Here is a 23,325-nt window from a genome sequence, read left to right as displayed (position 1 = left end):
AGAATGGTAAGTACTTTAACACGCTTTAGTTTTATTAAATTTTGGTCTGCACAATGCATGACAAATTTTATGAGAGACTGATACTAGATTTAAATGATCATTCCAGGTGAAAAACCTTCATTTCTTCAGATATGTGGCATTCTCCTCTACATTGTAATTCAACAGTAGACTGGGTGATTGCTTTGCAGGGCACCTGTGCTCAGCCTTGAAGAGTGACCCTGAGCTTCTCATGGCCTACCTTTTAATTCTCTGCCCTGAACTCTCTGTCGCTAGCCTCCTGCACTGTTACAAGCAACATCACCTCATGTTCCAACATCACCTCAACATCTGGGCATGTTGCAGCATGCTGAACTTGGTGCTGAATTCTCCAACCCCAGACAACTTGCTCTTTTTCACCAACACACAAGATGCTGTGGGAGATCAGCAGGTCAGGTAGCATGACACTAATAAAATAGGTAGACAAGATGAGGAGGTTCTGAAGAGAGATTTTAGGGAGCAAGATAGGAAGCTGAAAAACAGGACCTCCAGAGTAGTAATCTCTGGATTGCTGCCCGTGTAACACATCAGTTAGGGGAATAGGATGATTTAGCAAGTGAATGTGTGTCTGAGGAAATGGTGCAGGGGGCAGGGGTAGTTGGTTTACAAACAGAGGTCATGTGTAGTGAGACTGCTAGCAAGGAGAGACTAGTGATAGGGCAAAATTGCAGTCAACAGGATGACGAATTCAAAGAGCGTGAATCTAGCACATAAGGTGTTATAGTTGAATGTGTGCTGTTTATGGAATAAGGTAGATGAACTAGTAGCACAGTTGCAGTTGCAGATTGGCATGTATGATGTGAGCGTTACTAAATTACGGCTAAAAGAAGATTACAGCTGAGAGCTTAACATACAAGGATACACGTTGCATCAAAAGGATAGGCAGGAAGGCAAAAGGGAAGGGGGAGCTCTGTTGGTAAGAAATTAAATCAAAGTGTTAAAAAAAGGTGCCAAGGGTTGAAAGATGTTGAATTGATAGTATATTTGGACTTTCAGAAGGCCTTTGACATGGTGCAACACATGAGACCACATACGAAGTTAAGAGCATATGGTATTCCAGAAAAAACTACTAACATGGTTACAGCATTGGCTGATAAGTTGGAGGCAGCGAGAGGGAATAAAAGGATCCTTTTCTGGTTGGCTGCCAGTGACTGGTGGTGTTCCGCAGGGGTTGCTGTTGGAACTGTTTCTTTTTATACTGTAAATAAATGATTTAGATGATGGAATAGATGGCTTTGTTACCAAGTTTGCAGATGATATGAAGATTGGTGGAGGGGCAGGTAGTGTTGAGGAAACAGGTAGGATACAGAAAGACACATTAGGAGAATGGGCAAGAAAGTGGCAAATGAAATACAATGTTGGAAAGTGCATGGTCATGCACTTTGGTAGTAGAAATAAATGTGCGGACTATTTTCCAAACGGGGAGAAAATCCAGGAATCTGAGATGCAGAGGGACTTGGGAGTTCTTGTGCAGAACACTCTGAAGGTTACCTTGCAGCTTGAATCAATGGTGAAGAAGGCAAATGCCATGTAGCATTCATTTCAAGAGGTCTAGAATACAAGAGCAAGGATGTGATGCTGAGGCTTTGTAAGGCACTGGTGAGGCCTCACCTTGAGTACTGTATATAGTTTTGGGCCCTTCATCTTAGAAAAGATGTGCTGGCGTTGGAGAGGGTCCAGAGGAGGCTCACAAGGATAATTCCAGGAATGAAAGGGTTATCGTATGAGGAACATTTGACGGCTCTGGGTCTGTACTCGCTGGAATTCAGAAGGATGAGGGTAGATCTCATTGAAACCTTTCGAATGTTGAAAGGCCTAGACAGAGTAGACATAGAAAGGATGTCTCCCATGGTGGGAAGGTCTCTGACAAGAGGATAGAGGGGCACGCTTTCAAAACAGAGATGTGGAGAAATTTCTTTAGCCAAAGGGTGGTGAATTTGTAGAATTTGCTGCCACATGCAAGTCATTGTGTGTATTTACGGCAGAGATTGATAGGTTTTTGATTGGTCAAGGCATCAAAGGTTATGGGGAGAAGGCTGGGAACTGGGGTTGAGGAGGAGAAAAGAAAGGATCAGCTATGATTGAACGGTGGAGCAGATTCGATGGGCCAGATGGCCTAATTCTGCTCCTATGTCTTATGGTCTAATTGTGGGTACAGCTAAGGAACTGCAAAGATAAAAAGACTTTGATGGGAGTTGTATACAGATTTGCAAACAATAGTAAGGAAGTGGTCCACAAATTACAATGGAAGATAGAAAATGCATGACAAAAGGGCAATGTTGCAATAGTTATGGGGAATTTCAATATGCAGGTAGATTGGGAATATAAGGTTGCTGCTGGATCCCAAGAGGGGGAATTTCTTGAAAGCCTACAAGAAGGCTTTTTAGATTAGCTCATGGTTGAGCCCACTAGGAAATCAACTGTTCTGGATTGGGTGTTGTGCAACAAACTGGAATTGATTAGAGAGCTTATGGTAAAGGGACCCTTAGGGACAAGTGATCATAATATGATCAAATTCACCCTGAAATTTGAGAAGGAGAAGCTAAAGTTAGATCTATCAATATTACAGTAGAGAAAAAGGTTATTACAGAGGCATGAGAGAGGAGCTGGCTAAAATTGATTGGAAGAGAACATTGGCAGGGATGACAGCAGAGCAGCAATGGTTGGAATTTCTGGAAGCAATTCAGTAGGTGCAGGATACATACATCCCAAAGAGGAAGAAGTATTCTAAAGGAAAAATGACACAACCATGGCTAGCAACAGAAGTCAAAGCCAAGATAAGTGTCAAAGAGAGTGCATACACTAGAGCAAAGATTATTGGGAAGTTAAAGGATTGGGAAGTTTTTAAAAGCCAACAGGAGGCAACTGAAAAGTCATTAAGAAGGTAAAGATGGAATACAAAAGCTAGCCAATAATATTAAAGAGGATGCCATAAGTTTTATCGGATACATAAAGTGTAAAAGAGGGCAAGAGTGGAGATTGGACCACTGGAAAATGATACTGGAAAGGTAGTAATGGTAGAGAAGGAAACGGCAGATGAAATAAATAAGTATTTTGTATCAGCATTCACTGTGCAAGATATTATCAGTATGATGGAAGTTCTAGGGTGTCGGGGATCAGAAGTGTGTGAAGTTGCCATTTATTAGGGAGAAGGATCTTGGGAAACTGTAAGGTCTGAAGGTAGATAAGTCACCTGGATTGAATGGTGTAGACCCCAGGCTGAAGAGATTGTGAAGGCATTATTAACGATCTTTCAAGAATCACTAGATTCTGAAATGGTTCCAGCAGATTGAAAAATTGCAAATGCCACTCCAGTCTTCACAAAGAGAAAGAGGCAGAAGAAAGGAAATTATAGGCAGTTAGTCTGACCTTAGGGGTTGGGAAGATGTTGGAGTAAATTGTTAAGGATATGGTTTTGTGGTACTTGGAGGCAGCGTGGTTTTGACAAAGGAAAATCTTGTCCGACAGATCTGTTGGAATTCTTCGAAGAAATAACAAGCAGGATAGGCAAAGGAGAATTGGTGGATATTGCATAATCAGTGGATTTTCAGAAGTACTTTGACAAGGTGCTATACATGAGGCTGCTTAACAAATTATGAGCCCATGGTCTTACAGGAAAAATACTAGCATGGATAAAGCAGTGGGAGTAAAGGGAGCCTTTTCTGCTTAGCTGTTGGTGACTAATAGTGTTCCACAGGGGCCTGTGTTGAGACTGCTTCTTTTTACGTTATACCTCAAAGATATGGATGACAGAATTGATGGCTTTGTTGCAAAGATTGTGGACATATGAAGATAGTTGGAGGAGCAGCTAGTATTGAGGAAGTAGAGGTGCAACATAAAACCAGATTAAGAGTCTTAGTCTTAAAATTAAGATTAAGAAGTGTACGGTCATGCACTTTGGTAGAAAAAATTAAAGGCTAGTCTATTTTCTAAATAGAGAGAAAATTCAAAAATCTGAGTAATTTGAAGTTGAGGAAGGCAAATACAATGTTAGCATTCATTTTTAAGAGGACTAGAATATGAAAGCAAGGATGTAATGCTGAGGCTTTATAAAGCACTGGTGAGGCCTCACTTGGGAGTATTGTGAGCAGTTTTGTGCCCCTTATCTAAAAAAGGATGTGCTGGCATTGGAGAGGGTTCACAAAAATGATTCTGGGATTGAATGGCTTGTCATATGAAGAATGTTTGAATGCTCTCAGCCTGTACTCACTGGACTTAAAAAGAATGAGGGGTGACCTAATTGAAAATTATTGAATGTTGATAGGCCTTGATTAGAGTGGATAGAACCATAAAACACTACAGCGCAGTACAGGCCCTTCAGCCCTCCATGTTGTGCTGACCCAAATAATCCTTAAAAATAAAGCACTAAACCCACACTACCCCATAACCCTCCATTTTTCTTTCATCCATGTGCCTGTCCAAGAGGCTCTTAAATACCCCTAATGCTTTAGCCTCCACCACCATCCCTGGCAAGTCATTTCAGGCACTCACAACCCTCTGTGTAAAAAATTACCCCTGATGTCTCCCCTAAACTTCCCTCCCTTAATTTTGTACATATGCCCTCTGGTTTTTGCTATTGGTGCCCTGCGAAACAGATAATGACTATCCACCCTATCTATGCCTTTCATAATCTTGTAGACCTCTATCAAGTCCCTTCTCATTCTTTTACGCTCCAAAGAGAAAAGTCCCAGCTCTGCTAATCTTGCTTCATATGACTTGTTCTCCAATCCAGGCAACATCCGTAAACACGAGGAAATCTGCAAATGCTGGAAATTCAAACAACAACACACACAAAATGCTGGTGGAAAGCAGCAGGCCAGGCAGCATCTATAAGGAGAAGCACTGTCGACGTTTCAGGCCGAGACTCTTCGTCAGGACTAACTGAAAGGAAAGATAGTAAGAGATTTGAAAGTATTGGGGGGAGGAGGTAAAGCAAAATGATAGGAGAAGATTGGAGGGGGTGGGATGAAGCTAAGAGCTGGAGAGGTGATTGGTGAAAGTGATACCAAGCTGGAGAAGGGAAAGGATCATGGGACGGAAGGCCTTGGGAGAAAGAAAAGGGTGGGGGGAAGCACCAGAGGGAGATGGAGAACAGGCAAACAACTAAATATGTCAGAGATGGGGTAGGAAGGGGAGGAGGGGCATTAACGGAAGTTAGAGAAGTCAATGTTCATGCCATCAGGTTGGAGGCTACCCAGCCAGTATATAAAGTGTTGTTCCTCCAACCTGAGTGTGGATTCATCTTGACAGTAGAGGAGGCCATAGATAGACATATCAGAATGAGAATGGGATGTGGAATTAAAATGTGTGGCCACTGGGAGATCCTGCTTTTTCTGGTGGACTGAGCGTAGGTGTTCCACGGAACGGTCTCCCAGTCTGCGTCGGGTCTCCCCAATATATAAAAGGCCACACCGGGAGCACCGAACGCAGTATACCACACCAGCCGACTCACAGGCGAAGTGTTGCCTCACCTGGAAGGACTGTCTGGGGCCCTGAATGGTGGTGAGGGAGGAAGTGTAAGGGCAGGTGTAGCACTTGTTCCACTTTACATCCTGGTAAATCTCCTCTGCACCCTCTCCATAGTTTCCACATCCTTCCTATAATGAGGTGACCAGAATTGAACACAATACTCTAAGTGCGGTCTCACCAGAGATTTGTAGAGTTGCAACATAACCTCTCTACTCTTGAACCCAAGAGTTCAAGATGTGGACAGGATGTTCCCTATGACGAGAGAATCTAACACCAGAGGACACAGCCTCAGATAAGAGGGCTGTCTTTTTAAAACAGAAATGAGGAGGAATTTCTTCAGCCAGACAGTGGTGAATCTGTGGAATTTGTTGCCACAGATGTCTGTGGAGGCTAATTCTTTTAGTATATTTAAGGCAGATGTTGATACATTCTTGATTAGTCAGGGCAAGAAGGGATACAGGGAGAAGGCAGGAGTTTGGGAGCTGAAATGGAAAATGGATCAGGCATGATGAAATGGCAGAGCAGACTCAGTGGGTTAAATGGCCTAATTTTGCTCCTCTTAACTTATGGTCTAAATGGATAGCTGAACATCCTTCATCCAGATCAAATAGTAGTAATAGTCACCACAGGCATACAGACTCAACTCAAAATTAGACACAAATGATCAGTGGAGGGTGGGGACAAAGTTCTCCAAAGCAAATTTTTTAGGCACTCGTACGAACATGCCCTCAGTGCTCAATTGCCACTCAGGATTATGCGAACATTTTTATCATCAGTGCTTAGGTAGTTCCATTTAAATCCATCTTTTGGGTTTTGTTAACATGGTAAATACCCTGTTGTACAGTTTCATCCCTGTCATATATACTGTTTCAGATGCACTTTAAAATTACTGAAAAAAAGTTCAATAATGGCTTAGTTTTGTGCTTAGTATTTAAATAAAGATTGTGCTACAACATGCAGTTAAAATCACAGGTCACAATCAACAAACTTTACATTTCTGAAAGTAATGAAAAACATGATTCATCAGTGGTCTCCTCGCTAAATAACATTCCGATATAAATCTCTACTGTATCAGTGTTATGCATTGGATAACACTGCTCCATGGAGTTTTACCATTGTCGTCATCAGCAGTAAACTGTAGGTTCTTGATCACACATGATTAAGGATTAAGACAAGATTAGACAAGGATTTCAGTCACTGGTTCCAGGGTACAGCCCTTGTATGCAGGCATCACCACTCCCTCAGCCAGGTCTGAGTTCTTGCACTTGTCCCTGGTGCTGTGGGTCAAAATGGTTCAGATTTGAGGTGAAGGCACAATCAGTAGTCCTGTGGGTTTCATCTTGTTGATGCCTCCATCCAAGATGCAGACTCGAGGATAAGTTAGCTTCACTAAATGAGCTGCAAACTGAAGAACAAAGGCAGAGCCATTAGCAATGAAGTATCACAGAAATAGGCCAGCTAAGGGCCAAATGATAACCTGGTAAAGAACTGGTCTCTCTTGTCTAATTTAGGGAAGCAAAACTGCTGAACTACCAGCAACTTCACCACCACACCACCTGACCTTTGATGTGGCCAACAAGTTGGTTAATTCACAGAACTAGGAATGGACAATAAAGCTTTATCTGTAATGAAGAAGGAAAAATACATGCCTTTTTGTTCATGAAGGTGATCTTATCATATACAAAGATGTTCAAATGTACATAGACTTATCAAAATGAAATTCATTATTAATTGTATAAAAATTGCTAAGTGATAGAAAGTGAGGTCAATCTGGTAGGCTGAATCTATCCTGCGGATAATGGAGTGGTTGACTAATTCTGAATCTATGATCTCCTGACAGACTCACTTGCAAGTACTTTGCAACTCATGTCAGTATTACTATTCCTGTTTTTACTTGCACAGTTTGTCTTCTTTTGCACAGTGGTTGTCAGTTTTTTGTATTTAATATTTTTTATGTATTGTATTTCTTGATTTTTACCTGTAAGAAAATGAATATCAAGGTAGGATGTGGTATCATATATGCATTTTGATAATAAACTTGCTTTGAACTATGATAGCAATTACATCGATAGGCTTCCAACAAATCCTGACATAATTTGGGGAAAAATGCAGTGATGAAGAGGTGGGAGCATCAATACACTGAATGGAGTAATGATGCCCTGACAGATAGGTGCGGCTTTTTGTGATCCAGCGTGTTTTTTTTTAAATTGCAGTGCAGATCTGTACTTATTAATTAATTCTAACTGAGAGGTAACTGAGATCTGCACTAATCTGTCTCTAAACAAAAAACAGTGCAACTTTTTGCAATACCAGCTAGCAACATTTCTGATTTATGGCAACTTCAGGTTACGGATAGATCTCAGAACATTCTAGCTTCCGTTCCTCACAGTGGAATCCTAACACTTGAAAAGAACAAATCTGCTCAGAGGAGCAGTCTTTGTAGTCCAAAACCAGCCAGGTCCAGAGGGTGCCAGACTACAACATTTCAACCAGCAATAATTTTTACTTGTTAGAAGCATAGAAAACCTACAGCACAATACAGGCCCTTTGGCCCACAAAGTTCTGCTGAACATGTCCCTACCTTACCTATAGCCCTCTATTTACTAAGCTCCATGTACCTATCTAAAAGCCTCTTAACAGACCCTATCATATCTGCCTCCACCACCGTTGCTGGCAGCCTATTCCACGCACTCACCATTCTCTGAGTGAAAAACTTACCCCTGACATCTCCTCTGTACCTACTCCCTAGCACGTTAAACCTGTGTCCTCTTGTGGCAACCATTTCAGCCCTGGGAAAAAGCCTTTAAGTATCCACATGATCAATCCCTCTCAATGTCTTGTACACCTCTATCAGGTCACCTCTCATCCTCCTTCGCTCCAAGGCTCCTAAATTCAATTTGACGAAGGCCAATGCACTACATGCCTTCTTAACCACAAAGTCAACCTGTGCAGCTGCTTTGAGCATCCTATGGACTTGGACCCCAAGATCCCTCTGATCCTCCACATTGCCAAGGCTGTTGGTGGTCTTTCATTGATTCTATTATTGGTTATTGTATTTACTGAGCATACTCGCAAGAAAACTAATCTTAGGGTTTTATATGGGGACATAGATGTACTTCGATAATAAATTTAAAGTGTTATCAATAAGCAAGACAACTACCAGCATTCATGAAACTTGTGAGCTATTCCGCCACCAAAGCCCATTTCTCAACCCCCTTCCCAAACCCTACCTAATTCCACTCCACCACGACACTTGTTGAGCTTTCTCTACTGCTGAGAAAAGTCAAGGAGCCCTGAATAGTCATTATCTACATTTTCCCTATTTTCATTCCCATTTGAGGAGGTTTTGGGATTGCACCGAGAGACTAGAGTCCACGTGTTACAAGTACGCAGAAGCCCAGTGTAAAAGACAGAAGGGGTACATCAATCTCACAAACTGTCCACCCATTTTAGGTTGCCCCTGCACCATCTGTGGAAGAGTCTGAGGTCGAAATTAGTTTCATTAATTACCTCAAAATCGAGTGGAAGTAAGTTATCGTTGATCTCTAAGGATTAGCTAATGAGTTGGAAGATTCTTATTATTTCCCAATTCATTCCTACACCTCCTACTTCACCATGGATGATTCAAAGCCTGGCTGCGAGAGGAGGAGGGTTGGACATGGGCCTAGCAATCCTATCCCATGAAAAACTCAGAGGTAAGGAAACACCAAAGACTTCAGGCCCAGGACAGAGTGATTTGGGGAGCTGCTGTTGGCAACCTATCCCTATTAGGGGTGATGGGCTTAAGTAAGTAGGTTCCTACATCTCTACTTACTTAAGTCTGGTTAAATAAAAGATAGAGATCTCAGAATATTCTCTATGGTCATAACCAGTATCTGATGGCTTTGAATACCATAACACCAGCTCTCTGATAAAGCAGAGAATCCCCACCTGCTATTTAGAATTATGTTAAGCATAATTTCAAACTTATACTGCTGGCAAGTTCCCCTTAAACTTTGTGAAGCCAGAATTTAGTCAGTAAGTTTACGGTTGTGAAAACCTGTAGCCCAAGGCAGCTTTGTTCCATTTTGTACTGGGCAGCTATAAGCACTTTTGATTGGGTGCACACAAGATTGACAGGGTGTACAGAAATGTCAGTGTTAAATATGGTTTCTGTCATCCTACTAACATGATTCAAGCTGACAGATTCTATTAAGTGCCACTTGTCTGAACTGAAAGTAGAGGCACCTGAGGGAACTCAACTAGGGATTCTTAAACTCTGTACGAATATCTGCTGTTTCCTTCCTTTCCCTCACTGATGATTTAAACAGTCACTGATTCCAGTATAAACATTTCCTTCACCAGAATAATAAATATTTAAGGACTAGAAATGTGAATGCATGAAATAGGAGCAGCAGCAGCCATTTAGATCGTCATGCCTGCTCCACTATTAGATAAGATCGTGACTGATCTTCTAACTTTACTGTCCTGCACTAACTCTGATTTCCTTACATCCAAAAATCCATTGCCTTCAGGAAGGGTAAGATGAAGGAGCACATACTAATCCTCATAGAGGGATCAGATGTGGAGACGGTGAGCAGTTTCAAGTTCCTGGGTGTCAAGATCTCTGAGGACCTAATCTGGTCTCAATATATTGATGCAGTTATTAAGAAGGCAAGACAGCAACTAGACTTCATTAGATGTTTGAAGAGATTTGGTATGTCAACAAATACACTCCAAAACTTCTCTGGATGTACCGTGGAGAGCATTCTGACAGGCTGCATCACCCTCTGGTATGTTGGGGTGGGGGTGGGGGATCTACTGCACAGGACCAAAAGAAGCTGCAGAGGGTTGTAAATTTAGTCGGCTACATCTTGGGTACTAGCCTACAAAGTACCCAGGACACACTCAAGGAGCAGTGTCTCAGAAAGGCAGTGTCAATTATTAAGGGCCTCCACCAGGGCATGCCCTTTTCTCACTTACCATCAGGAAGTGGGTACAGAAGCCTGAAGGCACACACTCAGCAATTCAGGAACAGCTTCTCCTCTGCCATCTGATTCCCAAATGGACATTGAACCCATGAACACTACCTCACTTTTAAAATATATATTATTTCTGTTTTTTTGGATGATTTTTAATCTATTCAATATATGTATATTGTAATTGATTGATTGATTGTTTTATTTATTTATCTAGCTTTCTTCTAGATTATGTATTGCATTGAACTGCTGCTGCTAAGTTAACAAATTTTATGACACATGCCCATGCCAGTGATAATAAACCTGACTCTGATTCTCAATATCCTTTGCAACTGAGGCTTACAGCTCTCTTGGCTGAGAATTCAAATTAGTTACCACCCTCTGGATGAAGGAATTTCTCCCTGTTTAAGCTCTCTCAATAAGAAAATTCACCCCTATCCTTAACCTCCTTCCCATCATCCCAGGAATCAACCTGGTGAATGAAAACAAAAAAAAAGTGCAGATGGCAGAAATGTGCAATTAAAATTGAAAATGCTGGTAATATTCAGCAGATCAGGCAGCATCTATGTAATGGAAACAGTATTAATACTTCAGGTCAAAGAGCTTTCATCACAACCGGTGGACCTTTACCATTCAGCTTATCGGGCATTGTTAGCCAAAGAAGCCATTTTCCACAATGACTCTTGTCAGCTCACAGTCTGCAGCCTTGAGGGTGAAGATTCTGCAGACCTCATCCAGGTAATGTGCCTTTTTATATCTGCTGAGCGTTTCTACCTTCACCATTCAAGTCAACATTTCTGGAGCCCCAGAATTGCTTGGATAAGCCAAACCTCACTCTATAAATCGACAATACAGTTTTAACCAACTCCTTTGGACCTTATTATAATAAACATTTAAAAATAAGAATTTTGTCAACATTTATCTTCACATTTCTCATTCCCCAGAAAGAAATGAAGTTGTACACTTTGTCTAGAACTATGTGATTTGTTAACTGATTTGTTCCTTTTTATTACTTGCAAGATGTGAAATCTTTGAAGGTCACCTGTTGCACATTGTTTATAATGAGACTCTTGCACTTTCATAACAATTCTTTAGAATACCCTTTGATTCAAGATCATGTTACATTAAATACACAGCATTTGGCATACACACGGTGTCACTTTGACAGAAGCCAGAATCAAATATAGATTCAATTCAGTCAAATACAAATGTCTAATGCAGCAGACATTTTTGCAACATCTTGCCATGAGGTAAAAGCATCTTTTGCAATATTGGAATGCATTTAAAAACTAATAAAGAATGAGAAAGGTGATAAATAAGATGTTCATGTGTATGTTTAGTACTAAAACACCAAGATTTTTCTTTAATATGTTCAAAATGGCAATGCAAATAATGAATTATTTTAAAAATGTACCAAGTTTCTTTAGGACTTAATCCCTTTTAACTGAATAAGGATATTATTTAAACAATATTTCATAGTTCACAATGCAACTGGAGAAGACAGAAAGGGAGTAAACATCACTTTAAACCAAGCAGTCTCCAGCACACAGATCTCATGTTTTTCTTAAATTATTACTACAGCATCATCTATACTTCTGTGTTGAAGTACATCTTTGTTTACAACAGTTTTGAAATTTGTTATGGCAGCTTCTTGGACTACACTGAAGTAACCAGAGTGCTTTGAAAGCTTCTGGCAGGGGTGATTCATTCACCCTATGAACAAGCCTATGCCAGACTAGTCCAAAGCTAATTATTCTGCTCTGCTTTCTCCTGCCATCTTTCTTTTGTTTTAGGAGATCAAAACCTGGTCATCCAGGTCATCTGAATGTACTGTCATTCCAAAATCACGTATCTGCAGTACTTAATTAAAGCCTACAGATTTTTATTTTTATGTGCTATTCACAAAAATTTCACAAATTTTAAACAGGAAATAGATCCATCCCATTTAGGTGTTTAAGGTCTACATCAAGATCTCAGGTGTTAACCTTAACACAGACAGAAAAAGAATAAAACACTCTCCACTTTATCCTAACAAACATATCTTTTGAATAACAGCCTAATGCACTAGTGGTGGTGGAAGGTCAATTGAAGAGGCAATGAATGGTTCAGCAGAAACTTATTAAATGTGGATGGGAGACAGTCATCTGACTAGACATGCACTAATTATAAAATATTCCTATTTCCCACATCAGATAATCAGTAGCCTCTTTGCGTGTAATGCCCAATTAGTGCCGGGTTAGGGACTGTTTTATATTGTATTCCCATTCCAAGCAGAAGGCAGACTTGGACTTGCAAACTGTTCCATATGTGAGGCTGCCAGTCATTTAGGGTTATCCTGGTGTTTTTGGGATTTAACACTTGATTTTCAAGAAAAACAATGGTTAAGGGACAAGAAATATTGAAAAATCATATTAATATTTTCCAACATTTTCTTTGAAAATTAATAATAGTTCTAAAAAAAAGTAGTATTGGTTAGCAGAGGCAGGGATAAAAGGCCACTTTGCAAATATCCAAAAGTCATCCAGTCATCTAATAGTCTCAGTATCCAGCTAGAAATGTGCCAAGAAGCAGATTGGGTGACTATTGAAAAAACACACACAAAACGCTGGTGGAACACAGCAGGCCGGGCAGCATCTATAGGGAGAAGCACCGTTAACGTTTCGGGCCGAGACCCTTCATCAGGACTAACTGAAAGGAAAGATAGTAAGAGATTTGAAAGTAGTGGGGGGAGGGGGAAATGCGAAATGATAGGAGAAGACCGGAGGGGGTGGGATGAAGCTGAGAGCTGGAAAGGTGATTGGCGAAAGTGATATAGAGCTGGAGAAGGGAAAGGATCATGGGACGGGAGGCCTCGGGAGAAAGAAAGGTGGGGGGGGGGAGCACCAGAGGGAGATGGAGAACCGGCAGGGAGATGGGCAGAAAGAGAGAAACAAAACAAACAACTAAATATGTCAGGGATGGGGTAAGAAGGAGAGGAGGGGCATTAATGGAAATTAGAGAAGTCAATGTTCATGCCATCAGGTTGGAGGCCAGTATATAAGGTGTTGTTCCTCCAACCTGAGTGTGGCTTCATCTTGACAGTAGAGGATGCCATGGGTATCAGAATGGGAATGGGACGTAGAATTAAAATGTGTGGCCACTGGGAGATCCTGCTTTCACCACCAGAAAAGGGTATCGGCCCAAAACGTCGACAGTGCTTCTCCCTATAGATGCTGCCTGGCCTGCAGTGTTTCACCAGTATTTTGTGTGTGTTGTTTGAATTTCCAGCATCTGCAGACTTCCTCGTGTTTGGGTAACTATTGGTTCAGATTTTAGAACAGCAAAACTGACAATGTAGCACTCTTTCAGTACAACATAAGAGAAGCAGTCTAGTAGGGGTGCTTGAGCCTGGGATTCTGAATGAGGTTTGAGAGTGTCTCCACTTGAGATCAAACTATGTAAGCAATGAAAGAAGTAAAAAAAAAAGTTGACAAGTCCTTTTTCATGATAAATGGAAATTGAACAACAGTAGGTAATTACTGTAGGACATTTGGAAATAATGTCTGGAAGAAAGGTAAAATCTGTGCCATATAAGTATATGACGGCATTCACGCCTGCCAAAAAGTTTCAACTGTCATAAACATTTAGTTGAGACAAGCCATATCAATCGATAACCCCTCAGGTTTAACAGTGGATAGCACACACAAAATGCTGGAGGTACCCAGCAAGTCAGGAAGCATCTATGGAGGGAAATGAACTGTCAGTGTTTCGGGCTGAGACACTTCATCAGGACTGGAAAGGATGGGGGCAGAAGCCAGAATAAGTGAGAGGGAGGAAGGGAAAGAGTACAAGTCAGCAGTTGATGAGTGAGACCAGGTGAGGGGGAAGGGGTGTGGTTGGGAGAGGGTGGTGAAGCAAGAAGATGGGAGGGGACCGTTGAAGAGATAATGGGTGGGAGAAGGAGGAATCTGATGGGAGAGGACGTTGGACCATGGGACATAAGGGAAGGTAATTAGTCAGTTCAACTTCCCATTCTGAAATATCTGTCCATGGCCCTCTATACTACCATGATGAGGCTAAACTCAAGTTGGAAGAGCAACACCTTATATTCTATCTGAGTAAACTGATAGCACGAAAATCAATTTCTCCAACTTTCAGTAACTTTGCTATCTTCCCTCCTTCTCTCTTTTTTCATTCCCCATTATGGATACCTTTTCACTCCTCTCTTCTCCTCACCTGCCCTTCCCAGCTTCTTACTCCCACCCCTCCCCCACCCACCCACCCTACCCTTCACCTATCACCTGCCTGCTTAAACTCCTTTCTCTCTTTCACCATATTCTGGCTTTTCCTCCCTTTCTCTCCAGACCTGATGAGGGGTCTTGGCCTGAAATGGTGACTGTTAATTCCCATCCACTGATGCTGCCTGACTTGCTGAGTTCCAGCAGCATTTTGTGTGTGTCCTTAAGATTTCCAAAATCTGCAGAATCTCTTGTGCCTATGATTCACCCAGAAGAATGACTGACAATTTCAACAGTCTATATAAAACAAGTGCATAGATATTTGAATTTTCCTCACCCTCTCTATTCCTATTTTTACTTACTGCCTTTGTCTAAGCTAACTGGCCATTGAAGACACATACATATGCACACTTCTCATCCTCTAATGGCAGCTTCATGAAACCATTTGGCAACAATTAAAAGCATTCTGATTTGCAAACAGACTTGGGCATGTGTTTGCTGAGTTGTCAAGTGTAGCAATGTGAACTTTAGCACCATTTAGCAAGAGTTCCAAATGCAGCTATTCTAAATAAATTTTGTTGTTTAAAATACTAAATACAGGAACCAGTTAAAAAGAAAAGTGAAGAAGGTCTTGTATCTTCTCTAAAAATGTTAGCATAAAACTAACCCACTGCCATTTATATTCAGTCAGCAATGGCTTACCATATTTGCCTCACAAATAAAGTCATGATACATTTCAGTGTATACTTGAAAACCTATTAGATCTAATGGTTCAAAGTATTTTTGTGGGGTGGGGGGGGAGTGCAGTGTACCACTTTGACCTGGTTTTCTGGCAATTTTCGGCAAATCCTGTAAATCAATTAAATTTGGAAATCATCAGTTTGTTTTATATATTGTTCACCAACCTCGAACAGTTGAACAAGTAGGAATCTCATTGTTAGTGGACATCTTAGCTAACGTGTTCAGTGGGTTTGTCTCACTGAGTTAAGAAAACTGGGCTGTTCCACTATCAGCAAGACAGAATGTTTAATTTCCTTTCATATCTCCAGAAATGAGTACTTGGCTTAATTGGACTTGCAATGGTGATAAAAAGTGTACTGATTTCCATCACCAGAAGCAATCAAATTGTGGTACCTAAGTATATCAAAACCTCTTGCAATGCAACTTTTCTTCACTCCACCAATATATTCAAACTTCGGGCACTACCTCAAACCATTTTTCATTACAGTTAAATTTCATATCTCACAATATGCTGCAATGGCTACTATGCTTCTAAGTTGGCTCAAAACAGCAGAACAAACCCAGCTTATATTCATATAGAACTCTAAAGAGGTATATTCCAACAAGAGATAGTGGGCAACATGTTATAATATGAGCAAAAGTTTGATCCAGAGGTACATCTTAAGGAAATAAATCTGGAAGGGCAAAGAGTTGTAGGGAAGAAATTGTGGAGCTTAGCAGCACAGTGGATGAAAGAAGGACTCTCAATGGCGAAGCAACACCAAACAGACCAACGTGCAGAATTAGTTAGAAGGGTTGGAGGAAGACGCAAAGATAGAGAGGGAATGAGGCCACAAAAGCTCCAAAAAACAAGACTGAAAACTTCAAAGCTTAACTATTAATATTGGTTAAGGATGTGAACATGCCTTGATATGAGTTAAGTGAAGGATAGTTGAGCTTAGGATCAGCTTACATTAGGTGCTAATTCAACAAATTGAGGACCTACTAACTATTCATTGTCCAGATGCCCATACTGTATTCCTTCATTTATTTTTTAGCCTGTTGTTTCAAACAGAACTATAACAGCACAGAAATAGGCTCTTTAGGCTATCGTCTGTACTGACCAAGTTGCCAAACTAAACTATCTGATTTCCTTGTATTTACCCCACATCCCTCTGAACATTTCCTATCCATGTATCAGATCATATGTCTCTTAAGCGTTGTAACTGAACCCACCTCTACCATTTCCTCTGGCAGCTCGTCTTACATAACCATCACCTGCCGCTTGAAAAACACGCCCCTCGTGTCCCTTTAAATCTTTCCCCCCTCAGCTTAATCTTACACTCTCTAGTTTTAGGCTCTTGGGAAAAAAGACTGTGACCTTTCTATGCCCCTCATGAATTTATAAACCTCTATAAGGTTACCCCTCAGTAGTTCATGGTATTATCCAAAGGAACTCCTGTATTACATTTCATTCTCCCACAAACACAGCTACTTCTTGTATTTATTATTACCACGTGTACTGTTTACACCATGAGGTTCATGCTGGTGTATATGACAGTAAACTAATGTGTATCTGAACCCTCTCACTGGTTTTCTAACAGATTGTACTGGAAACAATATTTTCAACACCTGAAAAGAAAATTTGTAATGCATTTTGTGAACTTAGTATGTGCCGAAGTATTTTATGAACTATCACTGGAAAGTCACAATGGTGATGGGTAAAACTTGCTCATATCAAACTCGGCAAACATCAAGAAGTTACATCCATTTGAGGGAGATTTCAATTTAACGGCCTTTTTGTGGGATTATGTCCAACAGTGCTGCACTCTCTTGGTACTGCAGTAGAGCATCAGCCTGAAATAATTCCTCAGATATCTGGAGTGGGTGATAAACTCTTCAGTTTCATTCCAGTTCCCAGGTAAGAGTGTGATCACTGATGCAAAAGTAATACTGGGTTCAACTACAATCATTGTTCACATGAAAAAGCAGGTATTCAGAGATGCATTATTAACTGAGTACAATTGATGCTGAGGTAAAGGCTTATTAATAAAATCCTGTGCGTTTTCAATATCACCAGCACCAAACTGTAACCTGCAGAATTTAGAATGCAGTATTAGCAGTTAGAAGACCAGAGATTACCGCAGACTCGCATTACATAATGTTGGTTAAAATGATCCAATTTCTAACTGCCAGCCCAAAGCTGTAATTGAATATATAGTGACATTAACTTCTGGGCTGAGACAAAATATTATTGGCCTCCAGTGTGCAATAGTAGCCTCAAAGGCTGGGTATAGCAGACGTGCTTGTAACTTAAGGGTCAATAACTTCCATTAAAAATCTGAACTGTAGTCAAAGATTGTACAATTATTTTTGCATCTGTTTCCTTTTAGGATAGCATCAAGCAGAGTGCAAACTCATCACCAACTGTCCAGTTTCAGGAAAAGTCGGACACATTTCAGACTGAGCTGGAAATAAGCTCTCAATATCTGGCTTATGACTACATAAAATTTCTCAATCAAATGGTTAAATAATGTGTCAGCTCAACATCAAAGACAAAAGGCCCAAATGGACCACAGATGTGAAAGGGAATTTACAGCACAAAAGAATTTAGAGAGGAATGAAATTTACTGCAACAAATGAGGCACATGTTTGTATCTGATCAGGGTATGAAACCCTAGAAATAGAGGAAACTAAAATAGTACAGATTTTTAAAAGGTAGAACAGCCCAAAGCCATGCTAGTAAATGAAGCAGGTGCACTGATATAATTACTGCAATATGTCAGCTTCTGTCTTTAACATTCATATTTTAAATGAACATTAATTTAAGCAACTGAAATTTATAATGAAGATGTAAATTGCGAAAGCTGAGAAAAGCCCATTTCCCGCCCCCTCCATCCTCAGAGGATGTATTGAGAGCATCCTGAGCAGCTGCATCACTGCCTGGTTCAGGAATTGCATCGTCTCGGATCGCAAGACCCTGCAGCAGATAGTGAGGTCAGCTCAGAAGATTATCGGGGTCTCTCTTCCCGCTATTATGGACATTTACACCATACACTGCACCCTCAAAGCTAACAGCATTGTGAAGGACCCCACGCATCCCTCACACAAACTCTTCTCCCTCCTTCCATCTGGCAAAAGGTACCGATGCATTCGGGCTCTCACGACCAGACTGTGAAACAGTTTCTTCCCGCAAGCCATCAGACTCCTCAATACTCAGTCTAGACTGACATCTACATCTTTTATTATTATATTGTAATTTGCCCTCTACTGTGCCTATTGTCTTGTTTATTAATTATATTACTGCCCTGCATTGCTTTGTGCATTTTATGTAGTCCTGTGCAGGTCTGTAGTCTAGTGAAGTTTTTATGTTGTTTTACATAATCTAGTGTAGCCTTGTGCTGTCTCACATAGTTTAGTGTAGTTTTGTGTTGTTTCACGTAGCACCAGGGTCCTGGAGGAACGTTGTTTCGTTTTTACTGTGTACTGTACCAGCAGTTTATGGTCGAAATGACAATAAACTTGACCTGACTTGACTTGAGAATGTCTCAGTGGAAAAAATTTCCTCGAGTTAATGAATATTCTCAGTATGACACGTTTCTGGAAATGTACCAGTACTTGTTGGTCATTGGAACACAATGGATCTGTAATTAAATTATGAGAAAAATTTTATTTTGTACGCATCTGATTCAGCACTTAGATATATACAAAGTTTCCATTGGCATTTCAGCTTTGAAGGATCTGTGAGTCAAATATTGGTTTTAATGCCTACATTTTAATTTGGTTTCCATTACAAGCATATAATGTAGGATTAGTTTTAATGGAAGCAGTAATAAAATGCAGTGATTTACATCCATTTGCAATTGGTTATTACACTAAAATTTCAAAGTGCAAAGTTCAAAGTAAATTTATTATCAAAGTACATATTTGTCACCACATACAACCTTGAGAATCATTTACTTATGGGCACATTCAATAACTCCATAATAGAATCAAAGAAAGGCCCCACCAGCTTGGGTGTTCAACTAGTGTGCAAAGGACAACAAAAAGTGCAAATACAAAAAGAAAAAAAATAATAAATAAGCAATAAATATCCAGAACATGAGGTGAAGAGACCTTAAGTCCATAGGTTCCGGGAATATTTCAGTGTTGGGGCAAGTAAAGTCGAGTGTAGTTCTCCCTTTTGTTTCAAGAGCCTGATGGTTGAAGGGTGATAACTGTTTCTGAACCTGGTGGTTGGTGCGAATCCTGAGGCTCCTGTACCTTCTTCCTGATGGCATCAATGAGAAGAGAGCATGTCCTGGGTGGTGGGGGTCCCTGACGGTAGATGCAGCTTTCCTGGAACAGCACTCCATGGAGATGTGCTTAATTGTTGGGAGGACTTTACCCTTGATGTGCTTGAACACAGGGCTGGAAGTGTGCAGCCTTTCAGGCACACTCCCAAAATAACAAGCAGTGTACCGTATGATTTAGACTATTGGGTGCAATATTGGAGAATGCAGCATAATTTCTGATCATACTAAACTGTTACAAGGAGTGACTGGGGATGAACCCAAGTGCTGGACACAGACACGGAGAGAGGGTTGAGAGGTGCTTGCACAGTCACGAATGTGGAACAGATAACCAGGGGAGTCTTGACCTGGAGATGAGGTTTTCATAGAATATCTAGAGACTGGCACTGAACTTAGAACTAATAGTTCTAAGCAATCGGGAAATGAGGTTAACACACGGGAGTCGACCAATGAACTGGCCACCTGTGGTTGTGACGCCAGGGTTCTTGTACTGCAGTCTTTGATGGAAACCAGGTGTGCTGTAATTAAGTGAACTAGCAGCAATCAGGAATCTAACAACTGGAATTAAGGCATAATCAAGGAGATAGGAGTGAGATGGGGGACAGTCAGAAAGGACCGTGGCATAAAGAAATTTACCGATAGGTCACGTGGGAGCTGAGGAGATCAGTCTTCAAGGTGGAGTGAATGTAGGTGATGAATTCGCCTTTAAAAAAGTTGCATATTTTGAAGTAGTGATGATGATGATGACGACGTTGACTCAGGCCTGGGAGGCCGGCGTCGGGCATTTTCACGCCTTACAAGGCGTAGAACGAAAGTCTATGTGGCACGCTACTCCTCACACAGACATTTCACAATATATATTTTTTATTTTACCAGGATGTGTTGCGAGCTCAACACTCAACCCAGCACGGAAGGAAAGCGTACTCGGGAATGGCCCAACTGGATTCGAACCCGGGAACCTCCGTTCCAGAGTTTGGCGCAAATGTCACTGCACCACCAGTCGAAGTAGTAATCATTCCAAAATCTCCAGATCCCATGCCTCCTACTTTTCACTTGTCCAAGCACAATACCCGTCAACTCCAAATGTGAATATTCTCAAATCAGTAACTTTAGCTTACAGGAGGATTCTTTTATATTTACAGCTGCAACTTTCTAAATAATCTACAAATCAACTTTTAGTTTCATTCAAATAAAAATTAATGGCACAACTATAGTAAGGATAGTTGGATGTAACTAGATATGAGAAAATTGCATAAACTTTCAGATCCAAAGGAAGAAAACATCAAAATGACTCCAGGGCTAAAACTGTGATACAGTTCAAAATAAACCTTTAGGATAATATTCGTCTGAATTGAAATGCAGCTACTGTGACCTCAGCCATCCCAATTAGTAAAACTGCTTCTCTGGTGTCAGTTTTTTTTTAAACTTCCTGCTCTTTCATCGCCACTTCTGTGTTCTGCCCATTTTTCTTCAAGTTTTTTTGGAGCCTCAGGTAACAAGCAGTTAGGTGCCTGATGTGCTTTGTCTTTGTCTTTTGCCTTAAGATATTTCTGACACCAGCAAAGTTACTTTGAAACTTGCTCTTATTTCTAGCTCAAAGTTAAACCGTTTAAGTTTTAGATTAACAATATTTTTAAAGATGATCAAAAGAGATTTATCAGTCATTAAGCTCAGGCATAATCACTTTCTAGTTTTGCACCAAATAAAATAGTAAGCAAAATTATAACTGAGAAGAAACCTGGGTTTCTTTTCACTGCACTCAAAATTCACTTCATGAGAACATAAAGAAAAATCTGCCCTATACGCCTACATTGTCATTCAAAAAGATCCTGTTCATGCTCAAGTGCCCAGGATTATGCTGGTGAATACATTTTGGCAATGTAACATCAACCTGAGCTGACTTTAGAATGGTGGCCCCATTCACTGTAAATGTCCTGGAAATCAGTAGAAAAATACAAGTTGTTACTTACCCTTTTCTTGCTTTTTTAAGATAATTCCTTAGTGATTTTTGAAAAATAATTATATTTCCAAATATTTGTTAAATGTCTCTGAACTTGGTTCTAAGAGGCTCCCTGCCATCCACCCTGAAGAGATATTGGAGAGTTCTGCATTAGGACCTCAGTGTAACACTGGCTGATGGCTCATTGCTGATGGTGCCTCTTCACCTGAAGGTCAGGTTGGAAAATTGGATCAAACACCACACTTGCATCTGACCCAGGGAAGGGAGAGCAAATAGGGACAGTGAGATAAATTAAGTCCAGCTTGTTCAATTCACTGAGACATGTTCCACAGCTACTGAAATGAAAGTGGTCAGGTGACTGAAAATAATGGCCTAGAAAAGAGACTGGGAAAAGTGGGTGAGCAGGTGGGAATGGGAGCATAAGTAAACCTTGGGATAAACAGAAGAGAAGAGTACCATATCTGAATCTCCCTACTCTGAAGATGCCATCTGTAAAACATTATTCTTGTTTGGCCAAATTTTGAAGCAGTTTTTCCATATATAATCAGGTTTAGAGAATTAAGGGTAGAATTTAAGCCATGATTGGAATATTCCATTTCCGAGAACTCTAGGGAATATGTGGTTCAGTTGGCCTTTAAGCAGGAGGTTTCTGGACTTTTACCATATTGGTTGGAGCAGATTAGGTTGAGACAACAGCCTGCCTCATGTTAGGTATTCAAGAATTTCCATCCTGTTGTTTTAAATGAATCAAATTAAACCACTTGCATGGCTTGTAATAGTGCAAGTCATGCAGTTCTAGGACAGTATTTACTTGCCAAATTGTAGGGCACAGGACATAAACAAACTAAAATGGACTTAAAACTCAGTATAAATAAACCTCTATCTCAATTGCAAGGGACTAAATCTTTATGGAGTTTTTAAGTTAGCGCACAAATTTAAACCAGTATTTCTCATTACAAACTACAAACACCATTTCATACAATTAATTGCACAGGTAAATGCATTGTGTGACTGTTTGCTACAATGTGATTTCATAATTATGATTGGAAAACATTATTTGGTGACAGATCTTATACTGCCTCCACCTAAATATAAAATTCTACACATTGTAAAGTTTGCCAGTACCTATTCTACAATATCCATTCTCTCTCCGTGAGAGCCACTTTCACAAACAAAAGGAGGCTAACTATCATTGATTATAAGATGTGAAATCTGTTGTATTGCAGATATAGCCGGGGGGTGGTAATGGGGACAAGCTCCCACTATCTATTAAATGCTCCCAATGCTGTGTGCCTCAAATAGCCTCTGACAACCAAAACTAGCTCCTTGACTTCATGTGTGGCTTAGCTACTAAGCCTGGTGGAACCATTTTTACTGACAGGAGAAGGCGCCTTAAAACAAGTTGCTTCAGGCAGATGGGGCTTGTCAGCCATAATTAGCAGCTCATCTGGGAGAAGGAAAACGCTGATCTCAAACCTCTGCTGCCTTGCGGCTATACCCACTCATGGTGAAGGCTTAGGGAGTAAACCCCGAGGGAAAAATCTGAAGGTGGAGTCCCAAAGGCAGTCCCACATTGAGTTCACTGGTGACTGGCAACTCCTGCAACGCTGCCGGTACCAAACTGCCGTTCCTTTGGGTTCATCAGATGTGTGGAGAGGGGAAGCTTGCTACAC

General features: G+C 40.7%; 1 protein-coding gene across 2 annotated transcripts in view; it reads right to left on the bottom strand.

The window, feature by feature from the left end:
* Positions 1-4,987: 4,987 nt before the first annotated feature.
* The window catches only part of tbck (TBC1 domain containing kinase), a 229,090-nt gene continuing 210,752 nt past the window's right edge, over positions 4,988-23,325 (bottom strand). For both annotated transcript variants that reach the window (XM_059965386.1, XM_059965385.1), the window contains exon 26: positions 4,988-6,910. In XM_059965386.1, coding sequence (XP_059821369.1) covers positions 6,800-6,910 — 111 coding nt within the window. In that variant the 3' untranslated portion in view covers positions 4,988-6,799. The remainder of the gene's footprint in view (positions 6,911-23,325) is intronic.

The sequence above is a fragment of the Hypanus sabinus genome, chromosome 3 (assembly GCF_030144855.1).
Source record: "Hypanus sabinus isolate sHypSab1 chromosome 3, sHypSab1.hap1, whole genome shotgun sequence".
Taxonomy (NCBI): domain Eukaryota; kingdom Metazoa; phylum Chordata; class Chondrichthyes; order Myliobatiformes; family Dasyatidae; genus Hypanus; species Hypanus sabinus.
Note: the sequence above shows the minus strand (reverse complement) of the source record. Positions and strands in the feature narration are given on the sequence as shown.